Below are 27,924 nucleotides of genomic sequence, written 5' to 3' on the forward strand. Positions count from 1 at the left end.
TTTATTGTAAATAAAGTTTCTATTTGACCACATTCACCTTTTTGTGTTTTCAGGTCATACATGGTGTAATCTCAACAATGTCACTTACATAAGACTTGCATTTATTTATTCTGTGTGCTTGTGGATCAGTGACTAAAATCCTGCCTGGCTCAAGTTAGACTGTACAGATATGCGTGTGTGCCCATTCATTCAGGAATCTAGGCCTATTGTTAAATTAAAACTTCTATCTCGGCCCATGGGGTAGTAAATTAGTAGGCTTGAGGAAGAGACTGGCACCGCACGGGCACGAATTTCCACACGCATGGGGGGTTGAGGGGAGTAGAGGTGCTTGTGCGCAATGGAGACGAAGGGGGGTGGGAGGGTTGGTGATGGAGGGGAGATGGGGGGGGGGGGGGGGGGGGGTATGTATCGTAACAGCTAACAGAGTGGAGGGAGGGCCCGCCTTGTGGCTTCCTGGCCCCCTGCACCGGACGGGTGTATTATAGATGCGCATCCAAGCAGCCGGGCGGCGGGGGCCAGAGGACGGGGTGCAATGTGACGGGTCTGAAGAGAGTGGGACACAGTCTTAACCGCGCGGAAGGGAGGGAGGGTTTAACCATTAACCACCATTAACCATTAAGGCAGCTGTGCAGAGCCGGTACCGTACATAAGGCGTGCGCACCGGCGTCCACGCCTCAGCCTGAGCGCGTTACCAAGAGGAGAAAACAGTGAGCCAGTCAGACACACGGAGTCTTTCCTCTGTTACTGATCCTCACTCTGCTTCTTCTCCACTCTGGACCGCTGACACTAAAAGGTAACCACCGCTGAGGAGCTTTTTTTTTTCTTTTTTTAAAAAAAATCTGACTACCTGCTGGACATTAAATCTGTAATTTCATATAACACAATGAGTGACCTGCTGTGATACTCACATAATGCTTTATCTAACGGAATGTATCACTTAGAGACTCAGACTGTAAAAGCACAGATTGTGTCTTTGGGTATATTTGTATGATGATGTTAAAGAATAGAAAAATGATAGTGCGTTTGGCTTTAATTTTCACAAGTAAAATACTCGTGGTGATAGTGGCAGTGACATGAGCTCCAGCCCGGTGTTGGAACAGAGAGCCCTCTGCCCTTGATGAAATGAGCAGTAGAATAGAAAAGGAGGGCTCGTCTATTCAACCCTGACCAGGGGAACACTAATTTACGCCTTTGCCATGTTGGGTTCGGGTGGTATTGGTCCTGACTACTAAACAGAGGATTGTTTCAGCGGGGAAAGCCAAAGTCTGTGTGTGGATGTCGCAACATGCAGGCGGAGGAAAGCTGCGTCAAGAATGCAACAATACGATAGGAAGCAAGTAGATGGGCCTTCAAAATAAATGTGTGTGTTTAAAATATATATATTTTTGTTTTATTTTGGAGAAAGTGAAAGCGTTTTATACAGTGATGCAGTCGGGTACATGGGTCAGTCCACATTTGATCTTTACCAGAGATTCCCTTGGAACATTCTTTCCTTAACCATAATTAAAATACTGTTTACTGGTCAGTGTGCTTTGTCTCAGTGTCTATAAGACGTTGAATAAACCTCAGAAGTTTTTTGTGGGGAATTACTGTGGAATCAAGGACAGAAGAGAAAGGGGGTGCCAGACTCACTACCACTTTCTCTAGCCAAGCCTATTGAAATGAAATCTCTAGAATTGTGTTTGGATGGAGATGTCACAAAATCACATTCAATCAGACTGCTTCCATGCCTCTGATTGCAGTTGAAATCTATTTCTAGAAGGTAGGGATTTAACCCTATGTATTTTTGATTATTTAAAAGGAAGTGACAGTTTGCTGCTGATAATTCTGATCATTCAAGTTTTGTGAATGATCAGAAACTAAAAGTGTATGCGTAGTTGTTTTTGTAGGCTACTTGGTTGGCCTAATGAACTGGCAGAGTATGAAAACTGGTCTCTTCTGGTCTTCTAATGTGGATAGGATATTTCTGTGTCACTGCTTTCTTAAGCTGTCATTTTATGTTCACTGCAGTTGCTCTTAAAATGAGAGTGATAGGTGAGGCTCATAAAAAAAATGCATGGGGTGTTTATTTTGAAAGTTGTGGCAGGAAGTGCTATCTTTGCATTGCGGTTGTTTTGATAAAAATGTGACAATCCGTTTCCAGAGGATGTACGCAGCAGCACGTCTGCTAATGGTAGAATATTTTTAGCTGCCGGGAGGAAATTTGGCGCTGAATGAAACTGTCGGTCCCTGTTCACCTCTGCTGTAACATCAGCACAGAGTGAAGCTGTTCAATTGTTCTTTAATACTCTAACAGTCTATTACAAAGTCAAGTTTTTGTGCTTAGGGAGTTTTTCACCATCCACTGTATCCTTATGGTACAAAAATATTTGTTTTCAAAGTTCTAGTATGTGTTATTTGTTGTAAGATTATTGTGGTGCCTTCTTGTTTATTTATTTTTTAATTCTGCAATCAATTGTGAGTTTTCTGTTAAATTCAGAGACTCTTTGCTTGCTGTAAAATGTACTTTTAAGCCTACATTAACCAAGTATTATGATGTTCTAATAAGGAAAATGAATGTCTCTATTTTTTTTAATTAATAGAAACTTAGGCTACTCAAGATTATCTTGCTATTTAATATGTATATATAAATTCATGAGAATTGCATTGTCAGGAAAGGGCCTTGGTCTGCCAGCTACTGATTTGGAAATGAAAGAAAATGGAATGGAGATGGAGAATGTTTACATTTAATAATCAATGGATTTGCTCTTTTCCCAGGTGACTGTCCACTCTGGTTGGAGAGGTACTTTTCAGCAGCCGGTAATTCAATCCTCATACTGCAGATCTTTAAATATCTCCCTTGAAAAAACCTCCCAGCAGCCACGTGTTGTAAGGTGAGACACCGACCAGTGTGACATGATCAGTGGACTGAGAGCATGACCAGTCTGCACTGCAATCTGGCCACTTCAGACCTCTGATTTACTTTCCTTTAGCTAAAAGTCCAGCTGTTTAGAAGAAGAAGAAAAGGGACTGTTTACAACTGACTGGAAGGGATTTCTGTGGTGAGTCCGAGCCTATCGTTCTCTTTTTCCCTCTGTTTTGAACTAGTATGCTTTCTTCTTTTTTTTGCCGGCCTACCCTGAGCACCTTGCAGTGAATGGAGAACATACTGGTCCTGCTCCCGAAGCACCGACAGGAACACGGGCTCTGCAGAAGCACGGCTGCATGTGCCTTGCTGCAGCTTTTTTCACACAGAGCAGTTTTCTCCGGGTCTTTGATAGTGACCATCACACCCTGTAAGCCTCTTTAATGGGATAAATCGGCTGGATTGATCAGGTTCAAAACCAGATCAGGTGGTCATTGCCATTCTGACTTCCCCAAAACTGTAAGGCCAAGGCAACCTGACATTTCCTTGTCAAGCCAACTGTCTTCCAAAGGCTTCCGCATGGTACTTTGGTCGAAAGAACAAGACAAACTCCCCGACATCGACATGTCCTCCGGGGCTATTGAGATGAAGGAAGGAGGCCCCGTGAGTCCGGCCCTCCTCAACTCCAACTGCTCTGTCGACCCAGTGATCCTCACTAAGGGTTCTGAGGAGGTGAGCCCAGGGACCGGGGGCGAGCTCGAACTCACAGAGGTCGCATCAGAGAGGCCGAATGAGACTGGGGAGGATGGGGACAGGTCAGAGATTGTGGTGACGATGGAGTGCCGGGCCAACGCCAAAGGTCAGCGGGAGGAGGATGCTCTCCTGGAGAATGCAAGCCAGAGCAATGAGAGTGATGACACCAGCACTGACCAGAGCCCAGAACCACCAGCACCACTCAAGGAGACCTCCTTCTCTATCGGCCTGCAGGTGGTCTTCCCTTTCCTGCTGGCCGGGTTTGGGACAGCGGCAGCGGGAATGGTGTTAGACATTGTCCAGGTGAGCAGTCCCAACATATTCTTTACACAGTGAGAACACACAGCAGATTAATATAAAAATGCTTGAAGGTGCTTTTGAAAGTGGTGGGATGCAGGGAACATTTTGGGCCAACATATTCATATTCATTCATCTTTATTTGGAGAACAGTCTCACAAGATAATCTGGATTTAAATGTGTAGAAACATTCATTAAACACCAGTCTACTTAATTTAACAGGAGGTCTGTTTTATTGCTATTATATTTAGGTATCTCTCCCTCTTATATCCTCAAAAAGTAAAATCCATCTTACGTTTAACAGTCACATTTCTCAACAGAGCCAGTTGCTCCAGGCAGACCATGTGTACTGAGTCACAATGAAGGATGGGCTTGCCTCTGGAGCATATGAATGAACTGGTTTAGCAAGCCCTGTTCGCCCTGGCATGTGTCTGTCATTGTGCAGTCAGCCTATCTGATGGCATACCTTTGAGGATGGGTGGATGGGGCAGTTGTCAGACACCATGGGGGTATTTACTTAACCTTCTCGTTTACCTGTCCGCCTGCCTATCCCCAGGGCTGGGTACATACTGGTACACGCACACACACATTTTGTCTCCTTATGACTGGTCACACACCCTTCTATTTGAAATCTGACGTACTTTGAAACAATAGGAACAATAGATAGAAGAATAGGTGTTTAGGTGGTGTTTGTCTAGTACGATGTGTTGCCAGAAAACTGCTTGATCCACTCTTCCTACAATAAAAGAGTATAACCTATCTTAAAGTATAATCACTCTCCTGTCCACTTTTCCTGTTGACTCATTGTAGTTGCTGTCTTGCTCTGACTTCATCTTAGTGTGTATGCCACTGTGTGTTTTATATTGTGTATGTGCAGTGTAGAAATGCAGGCCAAAGCCATGCTTGACAGGTCATATATAGTCAGCTTTTGATGCAGATAAAACTGTAGAGGTGTCAGGCTGCCAGGAGACCAGTCCGGGCACACTGTGTACATGCATACTGATGCCAACATGGTGGACCCCAAGAACTCAGCACAAGAGAGGAGGGGAAGAAGCTGGGGGAATAAAGAGAAAGTGTATTTTCTTTGAGCACCTGGAATGGCAGCATGCTACGGTTGAGCTAGAGCGAAAACAAAATAAAATACAGTGTCAAAGCCTCCATTACCGTGCGGTTAGGTATGTCCACTAAACCAGGAATGCAGAGGTTTGAGGTCAAAATTTTTTCACGCTGCCTCAAATTAGGCACCATGCTGCTGTAGTTCTCTAATTTCCAAAACACTCGGCACACCATTGCTTTAGAGGTGAGGCTGGAAAAGAGGAGACAGGGAAGGTACTGGGCCTTAATCCCTCCCCTCTAATTGTCCATGGGCAAACCTTGAAGAAATGCTTGTGGTCAGATGCGAGGGTAGGTTTGACGGTCAGTCTGAAACTACTTTTCTAGCAAGTGCGGGTGAGCGTTTAGCAGGTTGTCTTGCTGCCTAATCCCCCCCCCCCCCCCCCCCAATGACACTGCGAAATGCTAACTCAGCTAATCCCCCCTGTCCTTGCAGGAAGGTAATTGTCTAACTCTGTCTCTCAGTCTCTCTCCCTCTCTCTCAATGGTTTAATCAGACTGCGCCAGTTCCTTTGCTAAAAGTATTCTTTAAAATTATAATGTGCTGAAGCCTTTAGTTAAGTGTCTTCTTGGCCTGAGATTAGAATTGCGGCTTGGACTGGTGCATGACCTGGCCTTTTGCGTCACTTTCCATAAGGTTTCTTTGAAATGTGAACTCTTTAACATTGGTCACTTTGACTATCTACAGCACACAGACACACACAGACACACACACACACACACACACACACACACACACACACACACACACACACACACACACACACACACACACACACACACACACACACACACAGCTTCTGGCCTCACTCCCATTCGAGGTTGGCCCAGAAAGGACTGTCCAGGCTGGTATGGAGGACTGAGACGCCTGCATAGTTCTGCTTAGTGACTTGGCAGCAGAATGACCTAAAACTGTCTGTCTCTCATCACCAGGTCCAGAAACTTCATACTGTGAGGTTGACCGGCTCACATGAACTAAAGGTCAAATTTGGTTTCTAAAGGTCCTGTAGTGCTAGTTTTCCTGGGAATGCCAGTTTCAAAGGCCAAATGAACGATTTGCTATCAGTCACGTGATACTGTGTCATATTCTGTCACACATGGTTCATTCCCCTGTGCAGTCAAACCACAAACCAAGAATGCAAAACAGTTCAGTTCAATAAATTGTACTCACCATCTGTGTGAGTATCTGTCTGCCTCAGAGTCTAGCCGCCTGTCCCACGCTGTGGAGATCGTAGACACCAAAATAAAGCAAAGAAGTGGGACACAGCTTCAGCCTCAAAAACAAACATTCTAAAAATACTGGCACCGGTAAACAGGAAATCGTAGTCGACACAAAGATTTAACACCAGCCAAGCCCTCCTTGACACCAGACATCATTTTGGTCCAACCACATCCACTTTCCTGGTTTTCCCACAGGAGCCACTGAGAAACCAGAGCGTGGGCTTATTCCCTCAAACTGAGTCATCTTTCCAATTACTGGCCCCCAATCGTGGTTCCGTTAACTGGACAATGACAATCCCTTAGTGCATTTTTTGAAACTTGTTTCTACTTTCAATCTTGTGCTACTCAACCATTCGTATTTCCTTTTGTATTGATTGAGTACTTGTTTCAGACATGCTATTTCCAACAGCCTTTCATTTCCGTCAGCCAAAGATGTTGTGCCCTGACAATCATTAACAACATATCAGACCGCAGCTACATATCAGACAGTTACTTGTTTAGGATCTGATTGATAGAGTTTGAAAGGATTAGTGGGTTAAAAATCTTTTGTGTTGCCCCAAGCCCTGGCTAATCTTTTACTCTTTCCAAGATCCTCATGAATCTTTGGAGGGTCCCGGGTTGCTTATTTGCACTTCCTCTGGTCAGATAGTTCTGACTTTACCCTGCCTCAACCTTCATCTAGCCCTGGGACACCAACATCTCATATTTCAGGCTTCTTTAGTACTTCACTTAAAACTGGATTGTAATTTTTGTGTGCATGTGTTGCAAGCTGCAGGGACAACTTTGTGTCTGAAAGCTTTTTCACAATTTTATTGGCACTAGGAAATTTGACCTCTTCTTATCCCCACAACAGAACTGAAAGAACCTAGTTGAAATCAGAGGATCCTGTTTCCATTTGTTCATCCATTTTAGGCCACTAAGGTCTTGTATAGCTTGTAATCATCTTTCAGGTTTGACTTCAGTTCATCCAATAATTTTCTCCATAGCGACATTAATTTGACCCTCCATGGCATGTGTTTTCACATGAGGCTGAACCCACACTGCACAATCCATACTGCAACCCAAGGAAAATTAAATAGACACCACTGAATATAGTTTCTGTGATGCTGTCAGAGTTACGTTGACTTGCATGCCATGAGGTTCAGCCTCCCACTCAGTACAGCAAGTACAGTGATCACAAATAAAATGGGGCCATGTTACTCAACTGGGCAACCTGACCCTTGCGAGCCTTGCATACCAGAACTCCTATAGGTCTGTACACAGAGGTACTGGGGTTGTCCAGTCGAGTTCTTAGAACCAAGGAGGTGGCCATGAGGAGGGAGGGTTTGTTTGGCTCAGAGCCAGTGTTCCATGGAGACAACAACATATATCACCACAGGGGAGGCAAAGAGGGAGATAGGAGAGTGAGACAGAAGTAGAGTGAGAGAGAGAGAGAGTAAGCTTGAAAACATGCGACTGTGAAAGAAGAGAGGAGTGCTCATAGAGGTGCTCACAAGGCTGCTGGGTTGGCAGAAGGCAAAGAGCCAAGCTGAGGGACTGGCTGTTTGAAAGGAGTTCTGCTTGGCCTGATGACAGCAAGGGGATAGACATACTAGTTTAACCCACACTGAAGTTTTGGTGCCACACCTACTAATACTACAAAAAATGGAACGTTACCTTATCAGTCTTGTACATCTGGATGCACAGTGGGAGTAACAGTGTGGGAAATGCAGGCCAACAGTGTTTGCATGTAGCTTCAATGTCCACGACTCTTCTATTTTCTTCCCCTCGTCTATTTTCTCCTCTCCTTCTCTTCCCTTTTCTTTTCTGTGCCAGCCTCTGTGAATATTGATTCAACTCTGGGCAGACTGGACTGTAAGTGCTAGGGGCCTATGGGACCGGCTCCAAAGATAAGCACTTTTACTGGAGAGAGATCGATGGCCTCAGCCTCAGCATTAGCTTTGTTTCTGGCCACAGCGGACCACAAACCTGCTATCACTGCATGAACTCTAAATGAGGCACAGTATAGAGAGGCACTTCACCACAGTGACAAACCCAGGGACTAACAGGGAATACACCTCTCAAGGGCTGGCCAACAGCCAAAGAGGAGGTTATCGAGGGTCAGGTCTGATAGCCCCCAACTCTACATTTCATTAAAGGCCATCTTCTAGGAACCGGACGCATAGCTCAGCTGACACGTTCTCTTGCACATGGTAAAGATGATTTGTGATTTATTAGATGACCCTGAAGCAATGATCAAGCCCTGGCCAGGTTGTCTTTCAGATTTAGCTGGCCTAACTCTTGGTTGACTTTGTTTAACATTATGTCTTTGACTCTGGAGGCAATGCATAATGAAAAACTTGGGCAGTATAACCATGTGGGTGATGATTTTCCTGATGCTGAAGCACTCTGAGGCAGAGGATACCAATAAAGTATATGTCTTATTGTACTGGATTTATTCCTTTTTATTTCCACCATATAGAAACTCCAATGCTAAATAATAAAACTGAATTTCACTGATTTCACTTAATTCAATCAACCTGACACAGTGTTAACCAATGTCTTGACGATATCATTTTCAGTCCACTTGAAAGCTGCAGTAGCTGTTGCTTTGAGCAGTTTTTTACGACTATAAAAGAGATATGGGTGTAACTAGGTAGCAAACTAGTACGCTAGGTATCTGAATAGCTGAACAAATTATATGCAGGTAGCAACTCAGATTCAATGCAATACAGTAAGTTTGATATTAATAATTAAGATGCAGAGTCCACATTAGTGCTACCCATGTGTATTGACAGAAATATTAGTTTTTGCTTAAGTAACAAGAGTTTTATCGTAACTGGTGATGTATAATATAAACACTATGGAGATTACGGTGAGATATAAGGTATACCAGGGTCTTCTTATTTAAGCTGCTCTAGATGACAATTGGTAGGTAAAGGTGAAAGGGGGATTCCTCAAGGGAAAGGGGAGTATGGGAGCAGATGTGCAGGATGATAAATCATTTCAGCATGTCCCAGTAACCTTGTTCTGGTTAAAGGAGAGCTGATATGATACATAGTGTGTAAGGTCTATAGAGACAGACAATGTGGTCCATCATAAAGGTCTGGTTTCACCAGTGAATCAATATTAAAGCACAAGGTCACAGAGACATGCTCCCAACTAAGGACAAATCATATCTGGTGTACTGTGTCTCTGTGAATCGGATATGTCCCATTTCAATATAGCAGTGTGTTCACTTCGTTGATGTGTTGCTGATTTTACATTGTGGTCTTTGCAGCACTGGGTCGTGTTTACGGAGGTGTCAGAGGTGTTTATCCTGGTTCCAGCACTGCTGGGGCTCAAAGGCAACCTGGAGATGACGTTGGCCTCCAGACTTTCCACAGCGGTAAGAGATTTGTGTGTGTTTGTGTGTTTTTGTGTTCTTACTTTTATCACAGATATATCAGTCATTATGAAGTCCAAAGTTCAAACTGCCATAGATTGTATTCTATTTCATTATTCTATATAAAATAATCCTGTCGGTAAAGTAAAGTAGACTCGTCTATAAATTGTTTGATTCAAATTGCCTTGGCATGTATGTTACTTGTGATGGGTTTTTCAACACTACTATATTTATTGTCTAATTCCAGCCTGGAGAATTCCCTGCATTTTTGTTTATTGCATAACTGCGTAGAGTGTTCCCCACTCAAAAACTGCCCAATCTATGTAGTCTCATTGCCCCGCAACCTAAACGCTGTCAGGTCCATTAAAGCTTATTGTTCTTGGGGTCAGAGGTCATATTGCTAAACGTGACCTGGGTTTCAAAAGAACTGATAGCAACATTCCTCTCCTGTTCTTTGTCTTTTAACATTTTGCCTGTCCAGCCTGTTCACCTGACCACACAAGCTGGTCAGTTGTTCATAGCTGACTTATAAGCAAGTTTCTCATGTTTTTCCACTCTAAAACATGTCTGAAGATATTATTAATTTCCAAGACACAGAGTAGCAACAAATAATAATAGAGAATAAAATAGCATTGGGGTGCTACTTTTTGGCTTAGATTCTCACATTTATGATGTCTCTTTCTGTAATAGGCTAACTGTGTTTGATTAAAGCAAATATTGAAAGTCTTAGTAGGCTTATAAGCTATTATTAGCAAGAAGACCATGTGTCATGTATTTAACTGACTATTTAATATCACAAGTTCTCTTGAATTTACTATTGTAAGGTTCACAGATAATTATAGCTAGACATCCTGCTTGCTATCCATTTTTACATTTCCACCGAGCTCTGAAATGCCGCTCTCAGAGCTAACAGTACCATTGTCCATTGTATTGCCTGCAAGGTCAATGACCTAGCAGCATTGCTAACCAGAGGATAGCAGCACACACTACATTTACGAAGCCATAAGAGAATTAGCCCAGTATTGCTCTTAAGCACACCAATCCTGACATTCTTTCCACTGGCCTGTGGGAAACAGGTGACGAAGCTGATTAGCATTACTAGCAGTGACCCGCCCGACATGTAGAACTCATTCATACTTCAAAAGTAATCTATTCTAACAAGACATTTGGAATTATACAGGGGTCAAATACTACACATTCATGTGTTCCTCATGGCAGTTTTTCTTGGAAAATGATCATTCGGCTTAACCAACCACATTTTCCACTGATTTTCAAATTTCTCATAGTATCAATTTAATTGTGAATGAGTAAAGTAATAATGACCACCATTAATGTGTTCAATCAATGTCACATCGCTGCATGGTTATTAGCAAGTTGACATTTATATTTCAAAACTGAAAATATGTCAACTGTATCTATTAGAAGCTACAGCAAAGCTTGCATTTAAACATTGATTTAACATATTGAGTTTTAAGCGTGTTTGCAAGACAGATAGTAGATAATGTTGCTTTTCATAATAAAAGCCCAATCCTGGCTGTACATAAAAACTGACAATGAAAGTACTTCATCCTCTGTTGGTGTTTTCTTAACTTTAAACAGTTTTCAGTTAGTGTTCTGTTTGAAGGTGCAACAAACCATATTCACCCCACTAAATGTTAGCAAACAACTATTTGCTATGTAAAGATATAGTGGAATAATGGTGTCCTGAGCAGAGAATGAAGTCACACTCCCTGTGTGTGTGTTGTTTTCGAGTTTTTGAAGCTGGCTGCATGTTACTGCCTGTGAGCGTACATGTAAGTCACAAACTTTCATTCTAGCTACACAGTACACTAAAATATTTGAGGTTGGAAACAGGCAATTCCGTAACAGAATCTTGTTTGGCAGTTTGATTAGTTTTGTGAGCTATGTGTTCAGATGCCACTTTTTTTTCTCCCAACTTTATTGAGTGATCAAGTGCGACATCTAGTGGGACTGTATATATATATTTCACCTTTAACTTTCAATGTTGTTTAAATAATAATCCAGGGTGAGAAAGTGATGGTGAATTAAGATCAGATTGTGTTTCAGCAATGTTTCACCAATGCTTCAACACTGTCAACACTGGGTTAACCATGTATATAACAGCAAATTAGAACTTTAGAAACTGATTAAAGTAACATCAGTTACATTTCATCAAGGTGTACAAATCAATAATTAAGTTGTTTTCACACTGAAGTGTTAAACCGCATTGACACAACTGTGTTTGAAGGAAATTTGATTTTAAGAACACATTTTTAATATTAATTTTTTCTTTGAATTGGTCACAGAAACTTTTGTCAATTCGCATAGTTTTCAGTTCAGCGCAAAATGATTCTCACATCCATCATCACAAAGTAGGCCATAGTCTGGAGCTTGTCCTGAGACATTACTGTTAGCTCTCTGTTGGCTGGCCCCAGCAGGACCACGTTTCTTTCCACGCCGCCACTAATTATGAGAAGATTAAGACCACTGTAAGTTTCCTAATGCGCTTATTACTGAAAAAAATAATGTAATCCCTAGTACTGGCTGGCTGTGGGAGTTTTCAGTTCACATGACCGTGTTTCCTTTTTGATATTTTTTTCTTTGGTCTTTTCAACCTTCTTTGTCTTTGAATATTTCACTGAAATGAAGCGTGCCTTCATTGTTTATCTGTCTCAATAAAATAAGCAGTTGATTTTTCTCATTTCTGTCTTATCCCTTCTCATGAGAGTGTGAACTAATTGAGCCTAATTGATTGTGCGTATTTGTATAATGATATTTTGTGGATTACTGGAACTTGGCGGCGCAAGTTTCAACAGTTTCATAGTTGCAAAAAGAAAACAACATAAATCACACTGTAATCAGAGTTTACAACAACTACAAAAGCCTACTTTATACTCATTTTCTGTGTATTAGAGGTTTTAACATACACCATTCAGGTATGTTCACAATCCAACCTTGTAAACAACAGATTTGCTTGAGTTGTAGTAAAACATAGTGTAGCTTTTCATTCTCAGCCTCTCCTGCATTTCCTGTCAACTATGATCCAAACACCACCAATCCAGTTGCCCACACACACATGCAAGCAGTAGACTTTGCATCATCATCACACATTGCATAAAACAGCATGATATTTCTATACATCTATGAGCTTATTTCTGTGAACTGAATTGGTTTGCATATTGTGCTAAAAGAAAAAACAATGCTACAAGTTGCAAAAGCTAATGTGGTGACTGTCAAGGCTACAGCATTAGATTCACATCATGTTCATACTCATCAAACCATTCAAAGGTGATCAGATATGCAGTGACCCTTCCCTCTAAGTGGACCCAAACTATTGCCAGCCAAATGCCCGCCACAGTATAACAGAGCCACCAGGTGTCAAGCATTCAGACCTCTCCTGGTTTTTCCTTTAATTTGTCACCTGTCCATATTCATGACTCATTTTGGTGATTAAAGGAACCTCTTTATAAAGAGGAGGTCATTGTGCCCCCAGTGCCCTGCACAGATGTTTGGCTTTCTCTTATCTATCTGCCTTAAACCTTCTTATCAGTATTTGTGGCTGCCCTCATTGAACAGCATGACTGTCATAGCAGGAGTCATCCACACACATGTTTACTTGGCCGTGGTGGCTTTGCACGGTTGTAATGCTGTTGATCTGGCAGATACACAAGTTGTATTGACGTTACAGTCCTACACACGATCATAAAGTCAGTCAGGCTTGTGAGTGTTCCCTGTCATGCTGACAGATATTTTTATCAAGCTAGATTGTGAGAACACACACACACACACACACACACACACACACACACACACACACACACACACACACACACACACACACACACACACACACACACACACACACACACACACATCATTGAAACCATTCCCCTATTGCTCTTCATTACTTTGGTGAGTACAATGATATTATAATGATAGACATAATGGACAAAACTACAAAAACAGACCCAAATGGTCTTTTAAAGAACAACTGAAATAACTTAATATGTATCTACATGTATTTATTTATACTTACAGACTCACACTTAGACTCATACTTATACTCAGTTTATTAAACCCTTGCTTAAAACGGATATAGGTACACACAGACTTGTATGTGTTTTCATGTGTCCAGATGTCTCCCTTCATTCTGCATATGTAAATGTTCGGGGGCGAGAGAGGAAAGGGGATCCTCTGTTTGTGTCCTCTCACTGTGGATAACCATTAGGATCATTGCTCTGGACACACAGTAGCCCACTGTAGCCACAGCCACTTGACACTTGAGACCATCAGTGTGTGTTTGTGAAAGAGGGAAGATGAGATAAGTGGAGTCGGCCGCAGGGTGGGGGATCAGAGATCAAAGTATCATTGTCCAGAGAACTGACATTGTATTGTTCTGATGGGATCAAGAGGCAACAGCATGTACACACAGTGTACACCCACCCACCCACCCATCACACCCACACACTGTGCTGACCTTATGTGTTCTGGTCTCTCTTTCAGGCTAATATTGGTCAGATGGACACAACCAAGGACATGTGGAAGATGATCATGGGGAACTTGGCCCTCATCCAGGTAAATGAATCACATCTGCACTGGATGATACTCTCAACTCCAGTGTCATGGAGAACCTCTGACCACGCTTACACCCACTTAATAAACCATGTTACGGGGAAAAATCGGGTTTAACCAAGAAATGAGATAACAAGCTTACGTGGACTTCGATTCAATACTCAAAAAGTCAATTTACATCAGGTCGGTTAATAATCAAATTTCCCTCCTACTCCCAATTTCAAGGGCATATTTGCGAGGATTTTTCAAAATCCTATTTTAGCCCCCCTCACTTTTACTGTCAGTTTGATTCATTCACTAAAATACATCTAAAGAGTGTCCTCTCACTGTCCAGCTGCCAGAGTCCTGAAGGGAGAACGCCTTACTTGCCCTGAGTTTCACCTCTTAGGCAACCTAGTCACAGACTGCAGACACTACTTAGGGCTGTAAGAAGTCCATTTACCTCCTGTGTATTTTCAAACAAAAATGTAATTTAATCTAGGCTCTAATCTATCTAATCTAGGATAGACAGTAGAACTGATCTTTAGTAAAAAAAAATAATGCAGTTAAAAGACATTGCTCTTACAGTAGATTGAAATAAAACATTATGAATTGACTTTTAACATTTGAAATAGTTTACTTTTTGAGGGGTTGAAGAACCTTTCACTTCATTGTGTCCTTCACTTTTACCTCATTAATCCCTGTTGTTGAACTTTGACTGACAGCACAGTGAGAGATTAGTCTTCTTTGGTTTCAGTTGCATATTTAATGTTACATCCAAATGTAAATTTAATTATTTTGGATATGAGGATGCACAGCTACTACTAATGATGTTTCTAGTTGCTTTTCTGTCCCAGCAATATGATCCTTGTCCAGGACCTTACAGCACATGAACCCTTTGAAAACATAATTATGTCTTTGCATGAACAAATTATTGTGTTTCCCATGCAGAAATAGACCTGTTTTACTCAAGTTTCCCTCATTTGGAAGACATTTCAGGAGGTTAGGTAAAAGCTGGAAACAACCAGGTTTCACAAGTGTGCTGTGTGTACAGTAAACACAGTGACTGATCACACACACACCAGTAACAATCACATACTATATGACAGCTCCTGAACACATGCTCTTGTTACAAACCAATGGAGGAGCACATTTTCAGCATTCAGACCAGCACTCAAAACATTGATTTGTTCCAAAATGAAAACTTGTCTGTTTAAATAAAGTGACACACCCACAATACACCTGCTCATGTTTTTCCACTTATTATCTGATATGACTGGACTGTCAGAATGATATTGAGTTGAACTGTATCGCCCTAATGTATGCATAAAACTATCGGGATAGATGTTAGTCCAACAAAGGCTGAAAATAACTAGTAGATAAAGCAGGTGGGAAGTTGTAAATCACCGATATTTATAACACCTTGTATTAAATGTTTTTTGTTCATATATATATATGTGTGTCTATATATGTAAATGTATATATATTTCCCCAACAGCTGAGTCACCACTCTTTAGGGTTTACCATTTGTAGTGGGCATGTGGTTATTATGTAATATTTGGGGACTATAGTTCCTGGAACACTTCAAACCAGTGCTGGCAGGTTGCAGGGACGTATCCTCCCCTTTGGGGTCAGCTTGCACTCGCACTGGGTCACACTGGTTCTTCATTATGAGTGGTATACTGGAGCTTCTGAAGCTTTGTATCTGTTACTGTGTAGCACTGTGACACTGTGTGATTAGAAGATCGTGTTACCCTGGGGAAATAAAGCCAATAAAGTTAAAGGTAACTGTAAATAAGACTGTAAATAAAACTGGATCCCTAAAGGCCATGCAAGCATAAACTGTGTGTTGACTTTTAAAGCTGAGTAGATGTAATGGGAAACCTGGAGTTTACATGTTGACTGTAATCTATAGCTGCATGAACCACGTGTATGTGTGTGTGTGTGTGTGTGTGTGTGTGTTCAGGTCCAGGCTACAGTGGTGGGTTTCCTGGCCTCCATAGCTGCTGTGATCTTCGGCTGGATCCCAGAGGGACACTTCAGGCTGGGCCACGCGGTGCTGCTGTGTGCCTCCAGTGTGGCCACTGCCTTCATCGCCTCTCTGCTGCTAGGTACAGTCCATGAACACACAGCAGTGAGGGATATTCACAGTGTCCAGGTCTCATTTGACTCTCTGTACAGTGCCAAAGTTAAATTAAAGTCCAAATCTCACAAGATAATGTTACTTGAACATACTTGCTCACTAACTTACTATAGCCATCTAGCTAAGTTAGATTTACATGTGGAACCATTAAGATAGTTATTATTATTAGTATTTGATATTCTGTCAGGCCCAATTCCAACATGACTAAGGTCCAGTGTTTACAGGGTTTATTTAGAATACTGTATGAAAAAAAATGGTCAAAATCTGATCTGAAATTAAAATTAAAAATTCCACTTAAAATTGTGATGATGAAAATACTTTGCCTTTCAGACATTATGCAGTGTCACAATTTTTTTAATGATTTCTATGCATTCAAAAGCCAGTCTTTTACTTGACTTTCCATTAGCACATGTATGTATATTCTGAGCTGACCTCACCAAATAATAGTTGCCTGTTGCAAGACAAATATCTACTTTTTAAAAGTGAAACTGAAAAAGCAAATGGAAAAATATCGAGCCCTAAAGGAGAATTCCACTGATTTTACACATCAAAATGTGTTTCCAGGCAGAACCGTGCAGACCTTTAAAGGGGCAGGTGCTCAAAGTTAAAAAAGGGGCACATTGAACAAGATTATACAATTTAACATAATTTACTGCATAACCTGCTGAATTATAGCAACCTATATTCAGATAGATTGTAACATGGAATATTACACCAAACCACATCACACTAGATTATTGTCCCCACAAAAGGAAATCAGAGGAGGACTCTGATTCACTCTCTATTTGTGTGTGTGTGTGTGTGTGTGTGTGTGTGTGTGTGTGTGTGTGTGTGTGTGTGTGTGTGCGTGTGTGTGTGCGTGTGTGTGTGCGTGTGTGTGTGCGTGTGTGTGTGTGTGTGTGTGTTCTGTTGGCACTTACTAAACATCAAACAGCCAAACTCAACATTCTCTGCAGGCTGGATGAGTCACACGTAGATCGGAAAACCATAATGGCCACAGTATAGACCATAAACATTGAGGTAAATGAATAGCAGGATTAACCCAAGGATTCAAATATTTTTGTCGAAGGATTTAGTTTATAACGTTTGACTGAACGGCAAATGCCAGATCAATTTGCTTTCAAAAGAAAAACCCGAGTGGTGAAAAGGCTGCTTCTTTAAAGACATTTAGCATCTTCATACTATTTCTAAATAAAGAATTTGGTTTTGATGTGGTGACAATATCTCATCCAGAGCATAATGTAGCTCTTCAAATCCCATAATTACAATCCCAGCTGTTGTACAAGGCATAAAACAGCTGTGACTGAAAGTGGAGAATGTTTAAACACTATAAAATATAAAAATACAGCTAAAAATCTTGGAAAGGCAGAGTTCAAAAGTAGTGCAATTGACAGTTAGACAAAAGCACACAAATGTAAAGTCTTGTCTTAAAATAAGGCACGCAAGTTAGGTGCACGCAGCACGTTGCTACCATTTTATATTTTGTTTCTGTAAAAGTAAGAAAACAGTCTGAGATTTAAATTTAATAGCTATTTATATATGTGTGAATAATATTTGTTGTAATTATTACAGGATTTGGCTGAAATGCCTTATTGGATGTTTGATTTTCTATTGTTCTAAAATAGAGATGTCATTGAATTTAGTTAAATAAACTAACAATATTTGCACATTACAGTACAAACAAACAAACTACTTAGGTTTGACATTGCTTTAAATCCAAAGATGCAAATATAACACAAAAGTCATAGAAATATGCTCAGAATGTGCTCAGAAATGTGTAAAAATCTTGTCACTGGAGTCAGTTTGAGTTGAGGCTAAAGACTAAAAGTTTGAAATTTAAAAAAAAATTGAAAGTGAGGTTAGCAAACTTGCTGGAGACTAGCAACTCCAGGCTACATTAGCTGGTACTAGCATAACACAGCAGAATCTCTGACCCCACTGTCATTGTTCGAGTTGAATTGTGGGTAATGTAGGCACTCTCTTAAAACTGTCCAACTGTGTTATAGGAGTACAAAGCTGAACTGGTTCGGTTACATCAATGTTCTAGTTATTGTTCTTCTCACTTTATTTTGTACGTTTCCAGGCTTCACCTTTTTGTTATTGCCTGTCCCAACTTTCCTAATGGAAAACAAGAACTCCCTTAAAGACAACAATTTCCACTTTTTCAGTCTTTTTTTCTTCCTCTCAAACAAAGTTAACCTGGAATACTGATTGTACATGGTTACATTAAAGTACCTCACATATCACATCACATATTAAAGGGTCCTCAGCTGTCTTCACGTTGTGATGTCTCTGTCCCGACACTCCCACAGGCCTCGTCATGATTGGTGTGATCATCGCGTCCAGGAAAGTCGGCATCAACCCTGACAATGTGGCCACTCCTATCGCTGCTAGCCTGGGAGACCTGATCACCCTATCCCTGCTTGCAGGCATCTCAACAGGACTGTACAAGGAGTTAGGTAATAATACACTCACCGTTCTCATGTGATATATTTAGTATGTAATGTAATGCTCAGTTAATGGTGCGAATGGCTCACTAGAGTGTTGTACTAAGTCTTTACTACATTCACATTAATTACAAGTTAAGTACATTTTCACTCATTACTCCCTACTAAGACTGATCCCAATTTACTTAGTGTGGGTAAGTAGTATGTGGAAGAGATGGTTTGTAAAATTCAGTGCATTTAACGTAACTTAATGTTTCTTTTACAACTTTATTCACATATTAGGCACCAAATCAGGCAGCAAAATGTGGTGTCGCAAACACAGCAGTCAAAACTGAGCTCCTAATGACTTAACTATTTGTAAAAACCCTCAAATGGCAATCAGAGACAGAATAATCTTCTCAAAAGTCAGACACCAATAATTCATCATTGGTATTAGATTTCAGCTTCAAAAGCCTGTTATTTGGGAATGTGTTATCATAAATGGGAGCGGCGTGTGTGTAGAAATGTGTGCTATGTGACTCGGCGTCTGGCTGTGAGTGGTAAATAAGGATGAAAGCCGCCCACACCTAAGCTCGCTGTGTTTTTTGGGGCGAGAAACTCCACAGCTATTTGGTTCTATTGTTAGATATGTGATGATATCTTCACCACCACCACACCCTGCCTCACTAAACTCCCTGCTGTTCCATCGTCCATACCGCAGACAAACAAATGGACACACACACACACACACACACACACACACACACACACACACACACACAAAAGCAATGAAGCATCCTGACCAGAGTGTGGAGTAATCTCTTATCTCCTCCCACAGTCTGGAAACGTTACGGTCTTACTCAATGTTAATGCCACAGTGAGGTATCATATTGAGCTTGTTTGGGTTATTTTGGCTCAAATACGCAAAAACCTAGTGGTTGTGTGGGTGTATGTAGATGGTTTGTCTACCTCAGCATTGTGTTTGTGGTGGTTGTGGTGTCCTGTGGTGTCAATTTATTTGTAACACTGCCTCCTACAGGCCAAATCAGGCACTTACTGTCAAGCCGACCACAGTCCTGTTCAGTCTGTTTTTATATTATAGTCAAGATTCAAAGTTTTCACCTGGCACTTTTAAATTAAACTGAAGTCTAAGCTCTTTGAAGCTCTCATATATTATCATTTACACTGTTTTTATATTAAATTATTATGTAATGTATCAAATTATCAATTTATTTTCATCAAATCTGGACAATTACTACACAAATGAGATCCAATTTTCTGCTTCAGTGCCACATTTTACATTGCACAACACAAAGTGTAATTTGGCAGTGAATCTTTTCTTTGCAAGTAGCAGCAGGAATTATGGGACATGCAGTCCTACTTTTTAGGTATACTATAATAGTGACAAATACCATTGCTGTGGGGTACAGATTATATTAGAGCAAAATGACTCATAGCACAAAATAGAACCATCACAAAACCACAGACGGAATATACAGTAAGACTATATTGTTCCGTGTATAAATCCACCTTCTGTTCTTCCCACACAGAGTACAACGACTATGCCAACCCGCTGGTGTGCGCAGTGTTTGTGGCGTTGTGCCCCCTATGGGTGCTGATTGCCAGGAAGATCCCATCCACCAGAGAAGTCCTCTACTCCGGATGGGAGCCCGTCATCATCGCCATGGCCATCAGCAGGTACATCACACAGGGACCCAATAACATTATTTACCTTTATGAAATTTAGAAGTCACATAAATCATATGTTCAGTTATGCAAACTAAGGTTTTTTCAAAAATACTATAATTTAAAAAAAAACAATCTGTTAATCTACAGACTGTAATTTCATTATCTAGAGACACAAATTCAAGTTGTTAAAAATAATCTAATCTAATCTAAAAGAATCTAATATATACATCTTCAAAGTCAATGGATCTAATGTAATTCTGTGTATTGATGACATGAGGTAGAAAACAGTGATTTCAGTTATTTACTCTTGTCTGTCTTTCAGTGTCGGGGGTCTCATTCTTGATAAGACTGTCACCAACCCGAACTTTGCCGGCATGGCTGTCTTCACCCCGGTCATCAACGGTGAGTAGATTTTAGATTTAGAGTCTTTAATGATGCTTTAGGGGAAAGTGGCCACACCAGAAAGAACATTAGATTAAAATGAGTATTTAAAGCTGTTCGTGTTGATTATTTCACATTCAAAAATAAAAAACAGAATTGGAACTTGTATTAATATTTTCCATGTTTCCACCCTGCTTGTGTGTGTGTGTGCCAGGTGTGGGAGGTAACCTGGTCGCAGTTCAGGCCAGTCGTATCTCCACCTATCTGCACATGAATGGTCTACCCTTGGGGGATCCGAACCCCACGCCCAGGAAGTGCCCCACACCCTGCACCTCATTTTTCGGCTCCAGTAAGTTACCAGGTGGCTGCGGAATGTTCCGCCGTTTAATCTCACAAAAATAGACTTTTCCATGACTGGCATGAGTGATTGAGTACAGCAAAAACCACAGTGAATATTAACAGAGAAACATTTGATTCAATGTAAATGATGTTACTGAATGGAGCTTTAAGGTAAAAGAGTACAACCTTAGTTTATCTCAAATTCAGAATGAACTCAGCTACATCTTATCAAATCCTTTACTGAAGTCAAGGTATTTGACACAAGTTATAATGCAACCCCCCCTCTCTTCCAGGTGTGAACTCTCGTTCAGCCCGTGTGCTCTTCCTGCTGGTTGCCCCAGGTCACCTTGTCTTCCTCTACACCATCAACTCGCTGAGGGGGGGTCACACCACCCTGACACCCGTCTTCATCACCTTCTACCTGGGTGCTGCACTACTGCAGGTGTGTGTGTGAATCATTGCATTGTGGGTAATGTAGGTGCCACATTTAGACAAGAAAAAGGAATGCATAGAATAAAAAAGATGGCTTCTCTGGTTCTGCTGCATCAGTTTTGATCTTAAAAAAAACAATTGTCCATTGTACATTGCTGGACTACCCTTTTAAAGGACTGTTGCGTAAAATTTAGTGGCCTCTAGCCACTGTTGGGTGTAACGCGTTACTGTAATCACAATTATCACATTACATTTACCTGTAATGCAGTAATGTAATTCGTTACAGTGTCTACAGTCAGTAATCACATTACAGTTACTAAACAAAGAAATGTGGCGTTACTTGCGTTACTTTAATTCTAATTATATTATATATATTATTATATATTATTTTAATTATAATGCATAAATTGGTTGGATAAAAAAAATAATCAAAGGAGCTTTTCATGCACGCTTGCGGTACAACTGCCTGACCTCTCATGCTAACACGAAGCTAATAGCGAAACACTTACAGATCCACAGTGATGCCCAGGCTCGTTACAGCAGCTCGGGGTTGCTTGTTAATCTCCATCTTTCAGAAAACAAACTCAGCAAAGTACCGATAATAGTGAACGGACGGCCGTCAATAGACAGGAAAACTTTGGTAAGCTATCTGGACCGGTGCTATGTTGGGTTGGAAACGCCATCTAGTGCACCCGTGTATAGGCTCTTCAAAAAAAGTCCACTAAAATAAAACTGTTTTGGTTTTATCCGTGGTAGTTAGTCCCCTGGAAAAATTAGGACTGTTTGGATAGCCTACATATACTCATAATATGTAAGTTAGGTTGCAGTGTGTTGAAAATTGGTTTCGAAGGTACTAGGATGAAGTTCTTTGGGCATTTCTATCAGCAGCCATTATTGCATTTATATTGCCATGAAATTATGAGGTACTATGAGGTAACCTTAGTGCTTCTTACAGTGCCATGTTGGACAGCCAGTAAGCTCCTTAGATGAAATTACTGCAGAGCTTTAAAGCAAAACTGTATAATTTTTGCTGAATTTTGGTCAATATGGCCACAAGTGATAATTACGTGATAATGATAAATGCTAAAACATTGTGTAACAGTGGCTGGATTGTAGCAGCAAATCCCCTGAGTGTACTGAATTGAGCAAGGCTAAATTATAGTGTACAATTCAACTATTTTTTGGTAAAAGCAATACTGTGTAATGTTTATTGCTTCAAATAGCAGGCATTTTTCCAGTTTGACAGTTTTAAGCAGACCATTTGCAAGGATGTAAAAACAAAAAGGCAAGAGCAAATGTTACGGGACAATCCGCATTCAGAGATGTTCTCCTAAAACCATTCAGCCTTTGTGAATACTATAATTAACATCTGCTGCTGTCTTCTAGGTGATCATTCTCCTCTACCTGGCAGACTGGATGGTACACTGGATGTGGGGCCGCGGGATGGACCCTGATAACTTCTCCATCCCCTACCTGACCGCTTTGGGTGACCTGCTAGGAACCGGCTTCCTCGCCCTCTGCTTCCACATGCGTTGGTTCATTGGGGACACAGACAGTAGCCTGGGCAACTGAATGCGTGTACAGACGGGCACGCACATACACACAAAATAAATCACATTCGCTTGCACGCACAGAAAGTGAGGAATACCACCTGTATGCCTGAATTTGATCTGAAACTGGACAGCGTCTACAATATAAAAGGGCTAATCTCCTGTAGGTCTCTGATTGACGGTATAGTCGTCTTGTAGGGCAGTAGTGTTTCATCTTCAGGATATCAGGACACGGATGCACCATAGCAGCAACCCAGAACCCCATCAGTATCTATGTTTCACTTCAGAAACAATGGAGATGCATATATCTCCACCTCGACCACCGAACAAAACTCTACCTACGATGGATGCAGCCCCACAGACTCCACTTCTCCTACTTTATTTTACTTAATAACAGCGTCCTACTACTTTTGTTATATTGACAATGATTATTATTGTTGGTAAATAATGCATTTGATATGAATTGATATCTGTTCTATGTGAGGGGCCAATCCTCATTATTTTCAATGGGGACACTAGACCTCTTGTTTTTAAAGACTTTTAACACTTGAAACCAAGACAACAAAAGACAGCAAAAAATATACCCAAACAAGCCTAGAACGCTTAATCACCAAGTGCTATATCTTATATACAGAATGAGTATTCTATGAATTGCAAATCTAATGTGTCTCATCTCTGATTTAGTAAGTGAATAGAGCTACTGTAGCTGTTCTCTCTTTGGCCTTGTGACAGCAGGAACTGAGGTTGAGGGGTGTTACTACAGGGGACTGGACCACAAACGTAACAACCTAAATCCCTTTTGGCGCCGCTCACATCAGTGAGTGGCTTAATTTGAGTTGGAACAGGTACAGGACATCAAGGTAGTAATTCCTGTGCTTTGAGATTTTAGAGGATCAGACGTGAGGTTAGATTGCAGTCCAACAAACACTTTCGTCAGCCACTATAAGAACGGATTTACCTCTCATTCAGTTAGCAATTGAGAATAGCCTATTAAAGCGTACTTAAAAATTTGTGTGGATAAGGATCGTGTGTTCATTCGCACTATAACTTGTCTTTAACCCTTAAACTTCCTCTAGAGTTCACAAAGGTCATGCTACTTCTTTTTTTTTTTTGGCCAAATCTACTAAATGCTACCATTATGAAATGTCCAGAAAAACAGAAATGGTGGAAAATAGTATGTCGAAAAATGGCCAGACAACTGTCGGTTAGGAATGTGTCACTGTACCTTACACACAAAAACCCACACCTCACTGTTAAAGCTCACTGTGGGTTTTTTTTTTTAGTGGACACTAGGAGGTTAGAGATGTCTTATGCCGTGAGCTGTTCCAGGTGAGAATAGCACCAGTCCCCCTGTCTGAAACCATCTGCCAACTCTCTACTGGAGCAGGCTAGTTGTTGTTGTTGTTGTTGTTGTTGTTGTTGTTGTTGCCCATGCCAGGCTTACAGTAAGTGACAAGAGGCTCAATATGCTGCCACGCACTGGAACAAACCTGCAGAGGTCAGCCAGCTGAACAGCATTGCATTCACACATGGTGTGAAAGTGTGTTAAGTGGCCTTAGCCAGGATGTGCTCACCAGAGTTCAACTGGAACAGATGATAAGATGAAAGCTTATGATTTCTGATATATTGTTTGGATATTTGATATCTTTATATCAATGATTTGACCATTTTGATTCTCACAAAGCATTTTCACTGAAAGATACATTTGAGATTGGTTAACAGTCACATTATCTGACCAGAGGACGTTCTTGCAAACCTTTTAAGTATCCAGTGTTGCTTTTTATTTAAAGGTTAGTGTAGGTCTTGAAGCTGTTAGAGGGCCCACACAGCATAGATGAAGGCCCGGTTGGACCAGCATTTAAAACGGTAACATTTAGTGGTCAGATCAGTTCACTCCAATAAAATCATAACAATCAGGGGATTCACATGTGGGTGAACATTTCTAAGGTAACAAAAACACAACCTTGTCTGTCAAGTCATCTTGACAGAGCTGACCTTTGGGGGAATGGAGGAAGCTACTATTAGCTGTGTTGCACCATCCACTTTTAATTAACCTCAGTTCAAGTATAAACTACTCAACAAAAGAGGAATGTTTTGGAGACAGTTAACAGATAGGAGCTGATGGTAGAAATATGTCTCTTGAATAAACTTAGTAAACTTATTGTCCTATTAGCGACCAAGCTAACTAGCTTGTTAACTGAGTTGTCCAGTTGGAGAGCTTTTATCTTCCTTCCGTAACTCTTTATTTAATAGACTTATCTACAATGCTGCTAATAAAATGCCATGTACAGAGAATATTGAAAGAAACTTTAGATTTATATACGATCTATTGTGACTGAAATGTTTGACTGACATAGTCCTAGCATGTTTTTCCAGCTTGCTAGCATTATCTGCATAGGCCACATACCTTTTATGTTGAGTTCAAATTTGATGAACTTTGGCATACATGCATTTTGTCACTACTGTAGGGACAGTATTAGCTGTGTTACACTATCTAATTTTATACATCTTTGCTCTTCAGGGCTATAAACTGTAAGCGCAGTAGTCACCAAGCTTCCAACACCTATTTCTGGAGGATGCTCAATTTATTTTGCTGTACTAGTCTCTGGTGTGGCCGGATACTGGGGCAAATTTCATTACAGGGTTTTCTTTCATATGCTCTAGAGTGAGTTTGAGTAAAATTCTTTGCTTTTTTTCTCTGGTCACACATAAAAATGATAAAACAACTAATAACAACATAGTAACTACGTCTGATTTTGGGAGATTCTGACCTTTACAGAACAATGTTTAATCAAAGGGCAAAATCTTAGTGACACACTGATCTAACATGCCTTCCTTACCGTCACACAAATATTTGATTATCTACCAGCTAATCTTTTTGAGAATCAGCTGACCCGAGCTGACTCTGTTTTTTAGGGCCCACAAGTGAGGAGATGAATGAAAAGGAAGTCTTGACTGAAAAAGAAACTGCAAACAGCCATTGTGACAGACTGTACCTAGTACAGACGTCAGCCCAGAGGCAAAGCCTAGTGTGTCAGGAGAAACATGCATGTGATGCTTGACTTATCCGCCGCTAGTCAGACTTCTGTGTTGATTTAAAAGGGGCCAGCAGAATGCATGTGCAGGGCACATAGTGTGAATGTGCAAAACCTGATTGATGTATCTGTTAAAAAAATCTTTTGTTTTCGGGTGTGACTGATTTTCTTTTTTTTTTAATGTGTTGGTTATGTTCAAATTGTGATTTTTTTTTCTTCTATTCCTTTCCTCCTTTCCCTAATCATTTTAACTCTTTTGTGATTATTGTTTTGTGTCATGAATATCATCGAGAAAACAACCACTGTAAAAGATGAAGCAACTATACTCCGCACTGGTCAAATGCAAAAAAGTACTGTAATCTGCTAAATGGACACCAGAGGGCACCGCAGGGATTCTCTTAACTGTACTACTTCTCTGTGCATCTCTGTGTCCTCTGGATTCAAAAACCACATATGTACGTCCACTCAGAGTGACATTTGTTTTGTCGTTTTTGACTTGTTGTGAAAGTTGCATCCTTCCATCTGTTCACTCTCAGTCTTTATTCTCCACTCTTACTGACCAGGTGCCAGCATTCTGCCTCTATGTCAATGGAAAGTTGTGAATACTTCTATAAGGGGGCAGGTAATGCTTTGTCTATTTATTTTTAGGAGCACACAAAGCAAATTGTACATACTATATTTATTCTATATATAAGGTTGTTTATTTTGTCATTTCATTTTGACACCGTTTCTTTGTCACCATGTTGTTGTCCTTTTCTCCTCTCCTTTATGTTTTTTTCTTCTCTTTGCAAAAAGGCCAGTAGAGCTTTTTTTTTGGGCGCTTGCCGAAATAGAAAAAAGGCGATAAGGTGAATGAATAGCAAGGTGCCTAATACACACTTCACACATATGCACACACACTCTGTCTCACACAGGGAAAGCATACTTATAAGACATAGAATGGCCTTAACCTATCAGAGCCAAGCTCAACTCAGAGTAACCAATCAGGAGCTAGGTTCGCCACAGAGTAGCGTCTCTTTAATTAGCTTTGATTAATAAAAGATGTACAGTGAATTGATTATGATGTGTAATGTAATAATGACTTTATATGATGCAGTGGGGGGAGAGGAGGGCTGGGAGTCTCAATTGCAAGCTTTTGTTTCACCCGTTTTTTGAAAAAATGAGGACTTGGAGGCTGAAAAAAAAAACCTCAGCAGGTTGGGTTTACAGGGCATCCAAAAGGTCTGGAGTCAAGTTAAGCACTGACAGATGGAAGAACCCACAAATGGATCAGAAACTTTAAAAAACACAAGTGCAGCATGACAAAAACGCAGGGTCACTTCTTCTGATTCCAGATGTTTCCCCCTGTATTTAAGTACCCAGCTTTTTAACCCCTTCACCCACCTACTGCCTTGTTAACCTCAGTGCTTCAGACCCCCAAGCAGCTCAACTCACAGGGAACCAGGCTGACCCTCAGGCTGCCAACATCCACATCGAGATTGAGCCTTTGATTAAGACACTATAAGCTTTTACTTCCACCTGTTGCTGTCAGATCTGCTGCATGTAAAGATTAGAAGATGTAAAAACAAAACATGTACAGTCTCACCGGGGGCCGAGGTCTTTGCGTTCTCTGTGTGTTCTTCTTGTAAAAGCCCTCCCTCTGTGAGGCTGGAGGAAGGCTTTCTCCCTGCAGGATTTTGTAAATTGCTGGAAATAAAGGATTATATTATTTCATATCATTCCTCTGTGGTACTGTCTTTTTTTTCTAGGTGTGCAGTTGATCTGACAGGATCCCTGAACCTGAGT

The 27,924-nt window shown here is 40.9% G+C and overlaps 1 protein-coding gene across 2 annotated transcripts; it reads left to right on the forward strand.

The window, feature by feature from the left end:
* The first annotated feature begins 608 nt into the window (after positions 1 to 608).
* Positions 609 to 27,853, forward strand: slc41a1 (solute carrier family 41 member 1). 2 transcript variants are annotated; one of them, XM_062444738.1, is made up of 12 exons: positions 609 to 793; positions 2,758 to 2,873; positions 2,973 to 3,901; positions 9,489 to 9,596; positions 14,097 to 14,168; positions 16,111 to 16,255; positions 18,600 to 18,746; positions 20,264 to 20,411; positions 20,725 to 20,804; positions 20,998 to 21,132; positions 21,416 to 21,564; positions 22,941 to 27,853. In XM_062444738.1, the coding sequence occupies exons 3-12, from the start codon at positions 3,425 to 3,427 to the stop codon at positions 23,124 to 23,126; spliced, it is 1,647 nt and encodes a 548-aa protein (XP_062300722.1). In that variant the 5' UTR covers positions 609 to 793; positions 2,758 to 2,873; positions 2,973 to 3,424; the 3' UTR covers positions 23,127 to 27,853. The 2 variants fall into 2 exon arrangements, with proteins under 2 accessions (XP_062300722.1, XP_062300716.1); XM_062444732.1 differs by having other exon boundaries at positions 2,758 to 3,901.
* The last annotated feature ends 71 nt before the right edge of the window (positions 27,854 to 27,924 follow it).

The sequence above is a fragment of the Scomber scombrus genome, chromosome 3 (genome assembly GCF_963691925.1).
Source record: "Scomber scombrus chromosome 3, fScoSco1.1, whole genome shotgun sequence".
Taxonomy (NCBI): Eukaryota; Metazoa; Chordata; class Actinopteri; order Scombriformes; family Scombridae; genus Scomber; species Scomber scombrus.